This window comes from Rhinoraja longicauda, chromosome 9 (assembly GCF_053455715.1).
Source record: "Rhinoraja longicauda isolate Sanriku21f chromosome 9, sRhiLon1.1, whole genome shotgun sequence".
In the NCBI taxonomy this organism is placed as follows: domain Eukaryota; kingdom Metazoa; phylum Chordata; class Chondrichthyes; order Rajiformes; family Arhynchobatidae; genus Rhinoraja; species Rhinoraja longicauda.
The window spans coordinates 20,268,987-20,283,393 of NC_135961.1; the positions used below are offsets into that span (position 1 = coordinate 20,268,987).

Here is a 14,407-nt window from a genome sequence, read left to right on the forward strand (position 1 = left end):
GCAGCATCTCAGGAGAGAAGGAATGGGTGCCGTTTCGGGTCGAAAGGCCAATTTTAGTAACAATTTGGAGCTAGAAAAGGGAAAATGTGAAGAGATATCTTCCCCTAATCAGAGGGCATAGATTTTAAAATAATTGGTAAAAGAATTGGAAGTGTAATTAAATGTATTTACAGCCAGTGGATAGTAGGGGTGTGAAACTGAAAGTCTGAAAAGTCAGTGGGGCAGAAACCCTCACCACATTTTAAAGTATTTGAAAGTGCACTTAATAAGTCACTGTGTTAAGATGAGTGTTAGAAGGTAATATTAAGTTGGATAACCCTTTTGCAACAGGCACAGACAATGGTCTGAATGGTCTCCCTCTATGTTATAAATTTTCTGTGATCCATAGAATTTTGAAGAGGGTCGAGGTACAGGACATAATGTAATGGGCGAGAGAGGATTACAAAATGGTCTCAGAACTGAGGAAATGTAACAAAAATAAGACTGTCAAAACAAATGATAGGAGAGAATGGGAGAAGCAGCAGCAGCAGCAGCAACTGAGAAACAGAAGAAAGCATTGGCATACCATTGCTTAGTTCCCAAGGGCCTGTCTTCAGCTCTTTTTCAATCACTGCTCTCAATTTTATCACCAAATCCATCCTAGAAATAATTGTTCATGTCACATGGCTTACACCATACATAAGGCAAAGAGAGCAAGGATCAGAAAGTAATTTACAGAAAGTATAGATAAAGATAACAGGAGAAAGCAGCATAAAGAAAAGCATTGTGAAGAGGGGTCAGAAATGGCAACAAAAGATTGACAAACTTGAAGAAAAAATATGATCTGACTTTTCACGAGCAGTGTCAGCATTATAGTAAATCTGCTAAATTCAAATATATTGATAGATTAAATATGTTAATTGCTACTTATGAATTGAATAGTATAATGCTTTCATCATACATTACTTATGTGCAAAATATTGGTTGACTTTTTGTGATGCAATGTAAAATGTAGACACTTATAACTTTTTGGGAAATAACTACTAAAATAGAAGACAATAAATAATGATCTTTAAAAACAATTACATTTTTATTAGATATTTGTCTGCAATTTCAAAAGAAATACAAGACCAAAAGCAAAAAGAGTATGGATTATTTGTATAAATAGCTGTATTGTGATGTCCTTAATATCATATATATTTCTAATTTTGAGGTTTTGATGGTGGTTATTTGGCTATATTTGCAGTTATCAAATTCTTGTCCATGGGTAGTATTTGAATTTTGGAAGCTGCTCTTTTTAAGATTGAAAGGTCCAATGCATGTTGAAATAGTAAAATATATTGAACGAAACCTCACAATAAATGTCCTTACTTCTGTAGAGACTCCAGTATAATGCACACTTTACCTTGAAAAAATCAACACATGACTGCTCAACACCGAGCTGTGTTTTTGCTCCAATTCTTTAAGCAAGATAAAGATCTATTTCACTTAATGCTGATTTTTTTTGGACACAATCTAAATAATAGTGTATTGTACAAGAATTATTCAGTGAGTGCATAATCACGCTGGGTCCAGTGGTGTACTGCAGGGGTCATTGCTGGGACAGTGGTTGTTTGTGATTATATAGTGATAACTTAGATGTAAATGCAGGAGGGTTGTGTAGGAAATGTGCAACTGATGTGAAAGTTGGTGGTGTTGTGGATAGTGAGGATAGATTGGATAGAAAATTGGAAAGAACAACTCAATGTGTGAAAGGGAATGCATTTTGGGAAGGTGAATAGGAGTATGCCATATTCAGGAAGTGTTAGGGTGCAATATCATGTTGAAATAGATATGTTTATTGTCATATGGCAAAACCAGGTAGTGCAAAACAAGCTGGTAAAGCTAATTTTGTAGCAACTGAATTTGGGAGGAAGGACACCCTTTACTTGTTCACCTCTTCACAAAATGACTGACAATTAATTTGTGAGAAATCAAACAGTGATTTATTTCAAAAATTAAAATCTTTAAAAAACAGAAAATGTTGAACATTAAGGCCACACCTGAGAAGAAAGAAACTGTTAGCTTGCTGTGTCAGAAGTATGTAGGGTATAAAATAACGCTGTAGAAAAATAATGAACAAACAAATAAAGAAACAGATGATTGAACTGGAGGAGAGGAAACTGGGAATAATGGAATTATTATCCTAAAGTGGAAGTGGAATGGAGCAGAGTATTATTCTACTATCAGCAATAGCTAGAATTTTCCAAACCTTAGGATCCAGTCTAAGATCATCTGGATTCTTCATATTAATTCACTTGAGAAAGCTATCATGCAGCAATTTAACAACCTCAGTGTGGTGCTGTGATTTGTAGTCATGTAGAATTCCAACTATATCTGAGTGGCCAACAGCTGGGGAATGACAGCAGCTGGTGTGGATCTTGTATCTTTATCATCTGGATGATGGTACATCTGTGTTCACTTGCCATCCCACTTACACATTAATAATTTGTTTCCAAACATACTGGCCTATGGCAACATTCACCGTAGCTCCCATATTGCAATTAAGTTGAGCCATATCCGCATTAAGAGGCTAATAGTGATATGTAGCAGCTAAACATGTTGCATCTTTATAACGATGGGTAGAGCAGTTTTTCTTTAAGCACCTAAAACATTCTTGTTTATCACAGACTTGCGGGGAATGAAGAGCAATCAACAATCCTACGCCATGTACCATTATCTTTAATAGAATGTGAGCTCCTCGTACCTTTTGCCTTTCTAATATATTTTCATATTGAGTATGTGGAGAGAGTGATGGAGACATTTTGACTCATTTGTCAGTATGTCTGTATTTTGGATCTGCTGGAGGGATCATTTGATTTGGCAGGAGTTCTGGGCACATGTGGAGATATAAAGGTATAGTCTCACAGATTGAGTTGTTTATTCTGGAGGTAACTCTCTGCCTCATCTTCCTTCATAGTGTGAATAGAAACAAGTGGATCTAACTGAAACCTGGGATGTGTTACAGCAAAGGAACAAGCCATTTCACTTGTCAGCTAGTATTGCCCCAAGGCCTTCTGCATACACCATCTTTCCATTATATTAGATTAGATCAGTTTATTGTTATATACAACAGGGTGCAGTGAAATTACTCGTTTGCATGAAGCTCACAGAGTAAATTATATAAGTGGCAATGATAGATACAGCAATAAATACAATGACCAATGCAAAACATCAAAATGGTGCAAAGCTTGTAATAAAATCCAAAGTAGGGCAAAAAATAACTGGTGCAATAACAGAATAACGGAATGAGGAAGAGTTATTTCCGACCTTCCAGGATCAAGGCACCATGACGATGGACTGAATGGAAGGAATTGATGAGAATGTGATGCAATGGACTGTGTTCACCACTCTCTGCAGGTTCATGTGAGTGAGCAGGGCAGTTGTGATACCAAGCCAAGATGCATCCCATCAGAATACTTTCTATAGCAAATCTGTAAAGAATCCCTAACATTAAACAGAATCTTCTCAGATGCCTAAGAAAGTAAATATGCTGATGTTATTTTTTGATCACAGCATGAATACGAAGGGACCAGATTAGGTTGCTGGCGATATGGGTGCTGAGAAATGTGAAGTTGTCAACCACCCTTGCAGCAACTCTGATGAGAAGAAGGTTGTGTTCAGCCCTTCTTCCATCCTTCCTGAGGCAATAAACTCTTCTTGTCTTGCAGATGATAAGGGCCTAGTTGTTGTTCAGATACCAATGCACAAGGTTCCTGTTCTCTGTCTCATCATTGATCCAGCCAACAATAGTGGTACCATCGACATACTTAAAGATCGAAGGTAGACACAAAATACTGGAGCAACTCAGCGAGTCAGGCAGCATCTCTGGAGAGAAGGAATGGGTGACGTTTCAGCGAGATGCTTCAGACTGAAGGAGGGTCTCGATCCGAAACGTTACCCATTCCTTCTCTCCAGAGATGCTGCCTGAACCGCTGAGTTACTTCAGCATTTTGTGTCTACCTTCGATTTAAACCAGCATCTGCAGTTTGTTTTCCTATTTAAAGATCGAGTCAGTTCTATGCTTGGCCACACTACCATGGGTGCACAGGGAGTAGAGTAGGTCACCCTCCCCATCCTGCGACTTCTCTCTCCTCCTTATGCTAATCTCCCATCACCGACACCACTAGTTCTCTTTTGCAGCCCCTCTATGTCCCAACCCCCGGCTTTACAGGGAAACAACCTCGACAGCTTGGGCCTTGAATTTACTTAGCTGCACTTCTTCAAGGCTTCCATGCACTCTTTCATACCTGTCCAATCATACTAGTCCTTACTTTCATCTCCTTCACCCCCCAAAAAAATACCCTCCCCATCCTGATATCTAACCTACTCCTGAAATTAATCGCGGAATCATAGAATTGTACAGGGCAAGAACAGACCCTTTTGGCCCATGCCAACAATAATGCCCATCTACACTAATCCTGTTTGCTTGCATTAGCCCATATTTGCCTCTTCCGTCTAAGTACCTGTTGAAATACCTTTTTTAAAAAAGAAGGTATCACAAAATACTGGAGTAACTCAGTGGGTCAGGCAGCATCTCAGCAGAGAAGGAATGGGTGACGTTTCGGGTCGAGACCCTTCTTCAGACTGATGTCAGGGGAGGGAGCGGGACAAAGATAGGATGTAGTGGGAGACAGGAAGACAGTGGGAGAACTGTGAAAGGGGAGAGGAAAGAGAGGGACAGAGGAACTATCTGATGTTCGAGACTCAATGTTCATACCGCTGGGGTGTAAGCTGCCCTAGCGAAATATGAGATGCTGTTCCTCCAATTTGCAGTGGGCCTCACTGACAATGGAGGAGGCCCATAACAGAAAGGTCAGACTGGGATTGGGAGGGGGAGTGCTGAGCCACCGGGAGATCAGGTTGGTTGAGGCAGACTGATCGAAGGTGTTGAGCGAAACGATCGCCGAGCCTGCATTTGGTCTTGCCGATGTAGAGAAGTTGACATCTGGAATAGCGGATACAATAGATGAGGTTGGAGGAGGTGCAGGTGAACCTCTGCCTCACCTGGAAAGACTATTTGGGTCCTTGTATGGAGTCGAGGGGGGAGGTAAAGGGACAGGTGTTGCATTTCCTGCGGTTGCAGGGGAAAGTACCTGGTGAGGGGTTGATTTGGGTGTGAAGGGAGAAGTAGACCAGGGAGTTATGGAGGGAACGGTCTCTGTGGAAAGCAAAAAGGGGTGGAGATGGGAAGATGTGGCCAGTAGTGGGATCCTGTTGGAGGTGAAGGAAATGTTGTAGGATATGCTGGCTGATGGGGTGGAAGGTGAGGACAAGGGGGACTCTATCCTTGTTATGAATGGGGACGGGGGAACAAGAACGGAGCTGCGGGATATAGAGGAGGCCCTAGTGAGAGCCTCATCTCTAATGGAAGAGGGGAAGCCCCGTTTCCTAAAGAATGAGGACATCTGTGATGCCCTAGTATGAAACACCTCATCCTGGGCGCAGATAGAAAAATAGAAACATAGAAAATAGGTGCAGGAGGAGGCAATTCGGCCCTTCGAGCCAGCACCGCCATTCATTGTGATCATGGCTGATCTTCCACAATCAGTAACCTGTGCTCAACTTCTCCCCATATCCTTTCATTCCACTAGCCCCCAGAGCTCTATCTAACTTAAAAAAACATTTTTTTTTTTTAAGCGGCGTAGATGGAGGAATTGGGAGTAGCGATAGACTTTTTACAGGAGACAGGGTGAGAAGAAGTGTAGTCAAGATACCTGTGGGAGCCAGGAGGTTTGTAGTAGATGTTGGTCACTAGTCTGTCTCCTGTGATGGAGATGGTGAGATCCAGAAATGGTACGGAGATGTCGGAGATGGTCCAAGTATATATAAGAGCAGGAGGGAAATTAGTGGTGAAATTTATGAAGTCAGTGAGTTCTGCATGGGTACAAGAGGTAGCACCAATGCAGTCGTCAATATAGCGGAGGTAGAGTTTGGGGATGGGGCCAGTGTACGCCTGGAACAGGGATTGTTCGACGTACCCGACAAAGAGGCAGGCATAGCTCGGGCCCATGTGAGTGCCCATAGCTACGCCTCGGGTTTGGAGGAAGTGAGAGGAGTCAAAGGAGAAGTTTTGTTCAACACCTTTGCTTAGTCCGCCTTAACCAACCTGATCTCCCAGTGGCTCAGCACTTCAACTCCCCCTCCCACTCCCAGTCTGACCTTTCTGTCATGGGCCTCCTCCATTGTCATAGTGAGGCCCACCCCAAATTGGAGGAACAGCATCTCATATTTTGCTTGGGCAGCTTACATCCCAGCGGATGTTGATTTCTCTAACTTCAGATAGTTCCTCTGTCCCTCTCTTTCCCTTCCCCTTCCCAGTCCTCCCAATGCCTGCCTGTCTCCAACTACATCTTATCTTTGTCCCGCCCCCTCCCCTGACATCAGTCTGAAGAAGTATCTCAACCCGAAACGTCATCCATTCCTTCTCTCCTGAGATGCTGTCTGACCCGCTGAATTACTCCAGCATTTTATTGGTGTATTTGTACCAGCATCTGCCGTTATTTTCCTACCTTTTAAAAAACATTGTTATTGGATCTGCTTCTCAGTAGAGCAGGCAAAATAATAAAAGATCCATCCCACCCCGGCCACCGTCTGTTTGTTCATCTGCCCTCTGGTCGACGTTTCAGGTCGATCAAATCCCGAACAAACAGACTTAAGAACAGTTTTTACCCCAGGGCCATACGAGAACTGAACACTACCTTTGCACTAGGCAACACCGTTAAAAAATCTTGTACTTAATATAATTGTATTTAATTGTATTTATGTATTTATTTGTTTTTGCATTTATTGCATATATGTTTGTACGCACCGTCAGGATTGGCTATTTTTTAATTTCGTTGTACTCGTTGCAATGACAATAAATGAATATTATTATTATTATTATTATTATTATTATTCTACTACCTCCTTTGGCAGGTCACTCCAGATAACTGCCATCTGCTGTACAAAAAAGATTGCCCCTCAGATCTTTCTTTCCACTCGCCTTAAACCTGAACCCTCTGTTCTAAATGCCCCTGCCCTTGCATGAGGGCCCTGACTATTTATCCTAACTATGCTCTGCAAAATGTTATAAACCTTTGCAATGTCAACTCTCGGACTCCTACAAGCCAGTGAGGAAAAAAATCCAGCCTATCCAATCTCTGTTGATAACTGTTCTTGTTCATTCAACTGAAATTTGTGTTTGTTTTGCTTTGGCACTTGCAGAACGGTATGTCATTGTCTTGATTCAGAAGCAGTCATTGTCTTGATTCCTGCTTCTACTAAAGTGCAGGTCCATGACCAAAGTGGTCATTGGTTGACTGCAATATTCATAATATATCTGTGCAGATGTTCACATTTTATGTCCTCAAATTGAGACATAGTACACATTTTTCTGTGCCATGTGATGTATTGCCCATGAAAATTAGAAAGGGATTAAAAGGGATTTAGATTTCTAGACCGCTGGGATCTCTTCTGGGGTAGGGGTGACCAGTACAAAAGGGACGGGTTACACCTTAACAGCAGGGGGACCAACATTCTGGCAGGCAGGTTTGCTAGTGCTACACATGTGGGTTTAAACCAAGTAGTGGGGGGAGGGATTGACAAATTGGGAATATGAAGATGTTGTTAAAGGGGAAGCGAATACAGGAAAAATTGCAAAGGACTCTCGAATAAATGGGAAGGAAAGTTCTAGATGGGATAAGAGAGTAAGGTCAGGGCCAATGGTGACCGGTGTGAGAGGGGAGGTGAATACCGAAGTTAAAGTGTATTTAAATGCGCAAAGTATAAAAAATAAAGTGGATGAGCTTGAGGCTCAGTTAGACATTGGCAAGTATGATGTTGTGGGAATTACAGAGACATGGCTACAAGAGGACCAGGGCTGGGAACTGAATATTCAGGGGTACACAACGTATAGAAAAGACAGACAGGTGGGCAGAGGGGGTGGGGTTGCTCAGTTGGTAAGGAATGATATTCACTCCCTTGCAAAGGGTGACATAGAATCAGGAGATGTAGAATCAGTATGGATAGAAGTGAGGAATTGTAAGGGTAAAAATACCTTAATGAGAGTTATCTACAGGCCCCCCAACAGTAGCCTCGACATAGGGTGCAAGTTGAATCAAGAGCTAAAATGGGCATGTCGCAAATGTAATGCTACGGTGGTTATGGGAGATTTCAACATGCAGGTAGACTGGGAAAATCAGGTTGGTACTGGACCCCAGGAAAGGGAGTTTGTGGAGTGCCTCCGAGATAGATTCTTAGAACAGCTTGTACTGGATCCTACCAGGGAGAAGGCAATTCTGGATTTAGTGTTGTGTAATGAACCTGATCTGATAAGGGGACTTGAGGTAAAAGAGCCATTAGGAGGCAGTGATCATAATATGATAAGTTTTACTCTACAAATTGAGAGGGAGAAGGGAAAATCGGAAATGTCAGTATTACAGTATAGCAAAGGAGATTACAGAGGCATGAGGCTGGAGCTGGCCAGATTTGACTGGAAGGAGGCCCTAGTAGGGAAGACGGTGGAACAACAATGGCAGGTATTCCTGGGAATAATGCAGAAGTTGCAGGATCAATTTATCCCAAAGAGGAGGAAAGATTCTAAGTGGAGTAAGAGGCATCCGTAGCTGACAAGGGAAGTCAAGGACAGTATAAAAATAAAAGAGAAGTATAACATAGCAAAGAAGAGTGGGAAGCCAGAGGATTGGGACTCTTTTAAAGAGCAACAGAAGATAATTAAAAAGGCAATATGAGGAGAAAAGATGAGGTACGAGGGTAAGCTAGCCAATAATATAAAGGAGGATAGTAAAAGCTTTTTTAAGTATGTGAAGAGGAAAGAAATAGTCAAGGCAAATGTGGGTCCCTTGAAGACAGAAGCAGGAGAATTTATTATGGGGAACAAGGAAATGGCAGACGAGTTGAACCGGTACTTTGGATCCGTCTTCACTAAGGAAGGTACAAACAATCTCCCAGATGTTCTAGTGGCCAGAGATCCTAGGGTGACGGAGGAACTGAAGGAAATTCACATTAGGCAGGAATTGGTGTTGGGTAGACTGATGGGACTGAAGGCTGATAAATCCCCAGGGTCTGATGGTCTGCATCCCAGAGTACTTAAGGAGGTGGCTCAGGAAATCATGGACACATTGGTGATCATTTTCCAATGTTCTATAGATTCAGGATCAGTTCCTGAGGTTTCGAGGGTAGCTAATGTTATCCCAATTTTTAAGAAAGGAGGGAGAGAGAAAACGGGAAATTATAGACCAGTTAGTCTGACATCAGTGGTGGGGAAGATGCTGGAGTCAATTATAAAAGACGAAATTGCAGAGCATTTGGATAGCAGTAACAGGATCATTCTGAATCAGCATGGGTTTACGAAGGGGAAATCATGCTTGACTAATCTTCTGGGATTTTTTGAGGATGTAACTAGGAAATTTAACAGGGGAGAGTCGGTGGATGTGGTGTACCTTGACTTTCAGAAAGCTTTCAATAAGGTCCCACATAGGAGATTAGTGGGCAAAATTAGAGCACATGGTATTGGGGGTAGGGTACTAACACGGATTGAAAATTGGTTGGCAGATAGAAAGCAAAGAGTGGGGATAAATGGGTCCCTTTCAGAATGGCAGGCAGTGACTAGTGGGGTACCGCATGGCTCGGTGCTGGGACCGCAGCTATTTACAATATACATTATTGACTTGGATGAAGGGATTAAAAGTACCATTAGCAAATTTTCAGATGATACAAAGCTGGGTGGCAGTGAGAAATGTGAGGAAGATGCTATGAGGTTGCAGCGTGACTTGGACAGGTTGTGTGAGTGGGCGGATGCATGGCAGATGCAGTTTAATGTGGATAAGTGTGAGGTTATCCACTTGGGTGGTAAGAATAGGAAGGCAGATTATTATCTGAATGGTGTCAAGTTAGGAAAAGGGGACGTATAGCGAGATCTGGGTGTCCTAGTGCATCAGTCACTGAAAGGAAGCATGCAGGTACAGCAGGCAGTGAAGAAAGCCAATGGAATGTTGGCCTTCATAACAAGAGGAGTTGAGTATAGGATCAAAGAGGTCCTTCTGCAGTTGTACAAGCCCCTAGTGAGACCGCACCTGGAGTACTGTGTGCAGTTTTGGTCTCCAAATTTGAGGAAGGATATTCTTGCTATTGAGGGCGAGCAGCGTAGGTTTACTAGGTTAATTCCCGGAATGGCGGGACTGTGATATGTTGAAAGACTGGAGCGACTAGGCTTGTATACATTGGAATTTAGAAGGATGAGCGGGGATCTTATCGAAACATATAAGATTATTAAGGGGTTGGACACGTTAGAGGCAGGAAACATGTTCCCAATGTTGGGGGAGTCCAGAACCAGGGGCCACAGTTTAAGAATAAAGGGTAGGCCATTTAGAACGGAGATGAGGTAAAACTTTTTCAGTCAGAGTTGTAAGTCTGTGGAATTCTCTGCCTCAGAAGGCAGTGGGGGCCAATTCTCTGAATGCATTCAAGAGAGAACTAGATGGAGCTCTTAAGGATAGCGGAGGATATGGGGAGAAGGCAGGAACGGGGTACTGATTGAGAATGATCAGCCATGATCACATTGAATGGCGGTGCTGGCTCGAAGGGCCGAATGACCTACTCCTGCACTTATTGTTTATTGCCTATTAACTGGAAAGTTGCATAAATGCATACGAGGCCAGCTTCAGCATTGCATAAAGGTAAAAAGGTAAAATTGCATACACAGGTACATGTCTGGTGCTGAGTATCTGATCCATGTCCAGTTTAAGTTATGTATATTTAGTCTTTTATACTAGGCCTCCTTCCCATGGACTTCACTACTTACATACCCAACACCTCAAAGCCTATGTCCAATTCCTGTTCAGCAGCATGATATGTTTCCCAGTTGTGAGTACTGTGCAGTGACAGTGCAGTGCAGTGACAGTTTTAATATACCTTAACCAATGCCAGCCATATTTCTAATTTGCTACATTGATCCAAATCTAGTCTCGCCCATCTTCTTTGATCCAATAACCCTACATCTTTGTCTGTTTCAAACAAGTATTTTGTTTCCTTTTTAAATTTGCAATGATCGTTCCATAAATGACTCCTTGCAAAGCATTCCATGCTCCAGCAATCAAAAGAATGTGAAGAAATTTCACTTAAGCTTTCGCTCCTCATTCTTAATCATAATTTTAAATTGATGACTCCTTATCATTCACTCTCCAACAAAAGAAAATGGACCTTCGTTATTCATTCTATCAAACCCTTTAGTTATCGTTCTCCACCCTTTGCTTTCAGCCAAGAAGACTTTAGTTTAGAAAAAGATTGGAGAATTAAATTATAAAAATTACAAAAGAACCTTCGAAAAGAAACAATAACTGAAGTCAAACTTAAAAAGGCTTTCAAATATTTCAACGTAATATTGTGCTGGATCATCCTGGTGACTGATTAACAGTTCCATGCAAAAATGCTACCAGCTACAGTGTATTTATGAGTAAGTTCCAGAGTGGTACACCTGTTCACTGCAGCAAAGAAACATGGAATTCAATGATGGTCTGAAGTGCTTACTTCTGACCTCTGATGCCATGTGGATGTATTATTAAGTCCTGGGCCTTGTGTAAGTTCCTGTGTTCTGAGATCAAATAAGCTTCATATCTGGTCCCTTAGCATTTTGTCAACAGATCTGTACTAATAAAGGTAACCGGTTTGGATTTACTCCAATATTATTTAAATGATGTTTTTATTTTACATTTTTGTTTAGTCTTGTTATAATCACTTTTTTGTGTGTTATTAAGTAGAAAAAAAGAACTGCATGCGCTGGTTAATACACAAAAGGACACAATGCTGGAGTAATACTGTTGGTCAGGCAGCATCCATGGAGAACATGGATTGTAGCATTTTGGATCCAGACCCGTCAAGCTGATTGTATAGGGGAAAGAAAGTTGAAAAAGGGGTGAGGCAAGACAAAGCGGGACAGGTAATCGGTTGACAAAATGAGGTGGAGGGGGGTAAGATTGATGGTATTCAGCGAATAGCTAGTCAATGTTTGGTCTCACTCGTGTATTGCAGGCCATATGGGTTTGGGTGGGAAGGGATAAGTGAACCAAAGAGTTGCGGAGGGAGCCGTCTCTGCGAAAGGCAGAAGGGATGAAGATGGGACTAGTGGTGGGATCACGTTTGAGGTTACAGAAATGTCCAATTATGATGTGTTAGATGCGGAGCCTGACGGGGTGAAAGGCAGGGACCACTGCACTGTTGAATTTTTGCAAGTTGGTTTCTGGTTGATTACTGCGCAAACACCTCATAACTGGTTATCTCACGCAGGTTTGGTTTGGTTCAGGTAGATTTCTATTGGATTTGTGAGGTAACCTCACACGATTTCTCCTGTCATGATCAGAAATTAATTTTTAATATAACATGTGCAGAACCTCTTTTAGATATGATTAACCATATTAAATATGTTTACTTTAAAAGATACTTGCAGAAAATGGCAATCATCATTCAGAAAACATGGCGAGCATTTCAAACCCGGATGTATTACAGATTCATGGTGCAGGTAAAGACATTTTATAAGGAAATTCTAATTGATTTAGCCCTGCAAAAATCCATTCAAATGGGTGACATTTCTCATTCTTTGAATTTTTTATTGTTTGAGTGGACTAAGTCTTCATGAGTATTAGACTCGTGCTCTGATGTTTAATGTGAATATTTTTCTTCCATAAGGAAATGAGTAAAGGCATGATCATGGTGGTTCTTCTCTTTAAAATGCCATATTTTTTTGGTTCATTCCCTTATCCATTGATTTCTTTTGTATCCAAAAATTCACAGTTTTGAATCCAATCTTGACTGAGCTAACATGGGTCTCCAGGGAACATAATTCCAATTCCAGGTTTTGCCATCTTCTGAGTAAAGAAGTTTCTCCACAAGATTGTCCTACAATGCATTTCCATCAATAAGACTATGACCTATAGTTAATATTTCTTTGCCAAGAGGAATGGCCATTAATCCTTCCATTTTCAAGTCCTCTCTCATTCTTCCAGCTCTTTAAAAAAAAACAGGTTTAGCTAATTCAATCTTTCTTCTTCAAACATCTGCCTTCTCAGGAATCAACACACTGCACTCCCTCTAAAGCCTGTACATCTTTTATTAGGAAAGGACACAAAATTCTACACAATTTTCCAATATGGTTTCACCAAGATCTGGCATAATTGCACTAATACAGTTTTGTTCTCAAATTCTCTATTAATGAAAACTAAAATAAAAATTGGCTTTCTAACTGCTTATTACACTAATATTGGCTTACTGGATCTCCCAGATGCCAGCCATTTTAACTTCCTTTCCCATTCCTCTTGTAACCTTTCTGTCCTGGGCCGCCTCCATAGCCAGAGTGAGGCCAAATGCAGATTGGTGGAACAGCACCTCGTATTCCACTTGGGTAGCGTAAGACCCAATGGTATGAATGTTGAATTCTCCAAATTTAGGTAACTGCTACAAGCACGTTCCTCCCCTCCCTCTTTCCATCCCCCCCCCCCTCCCCTTGGGCTCGCAGATGTCTCTCGCCAACAATTGGCCAGGGTATCTCCTTGCCCTTTCTTGATCTCTGTCTCCATCACAGGAGACAGGCTATCAACTGGTGTCTACTACAAACCTACTGACTCCACAGTTATCTTGACGACATTTCCTCCTATCCTGCCTCTTGCAAAGATGCTATCCCATATCCTCAATTCCTCAGACTCGGCCACATCGAGTGTACACTGGGACTAGTGTAGCTAGGACATGTTGCCCAAGTGTTGGCAAATTGGGCCGAAGAGCCTGTTTCCACACTGTGCACAGATAGAATCATAGAGTGATACAATGAGATTTTCCTTCTAAAGACATCCAAGATGTCCTCATTCTTTTGTGAATGTGGTTTTCCCCTGGCTGGTATTGATAGATTCCTCACCCACATTTCTTCAATGTCCTGTAGTTCAGCTCCTACACCCCTCCCCCCCAGACATAACAAGGATCGTGTTCCCCTGGTCCTCGCTTTCACCAAGCCTTGTTCCTGGTGTGGGCTCCTGTACATTGGAGAGAACATGCGTAGACTCAGCAAATGTTTCGCTGAACATTTACGCTCAGTTTGCCAAAGCCTACTGGATCTCCCGGTTGCAAGCTGCTTTTTCTACCCTTCCTATTCCCATATTGACCTTTCTGACCTGGACTTCCTCCATTGGCAGACTGAGGTCACATGTAGACTGGAGGAACAGCACCTCTTATTCCGTCCGCTTGGGTAGCTTACATCCCAACGGTATGAATATTGAATTTTCAATTTTAGGTAGCCTATACCCTCCCCAACCCTTCCCTCCTTCCTTCACTAAAAGTCTGTTAACCTGTTCCATGGTTTGCAATTATGTATCCCTCCTGGGCTCACACCAACAATCAGCCTATC

At 42.0% G+C, this 14,407-nt stretch overlaps 1 protein-coding gene across 1 annotated transcript in view; it reads left to right on the forward strand.

Annotated features, from left to right (window-relative positions):
* spata17 (spermatogenesis associated 17) overlaps positions 1-14,407 on the forward strand; it is a 197,156-nt gene that overhangs the window by 12,689 nt on the left and 170,060 nt on the right. The window contains 1 exon segment of the mRNA XM_078404922.1: positions 12,454-12,535. Within this exon segment, the coding sequence (XP_078261048.1) occupies positions 12,454-12,535 (82 nt within the window).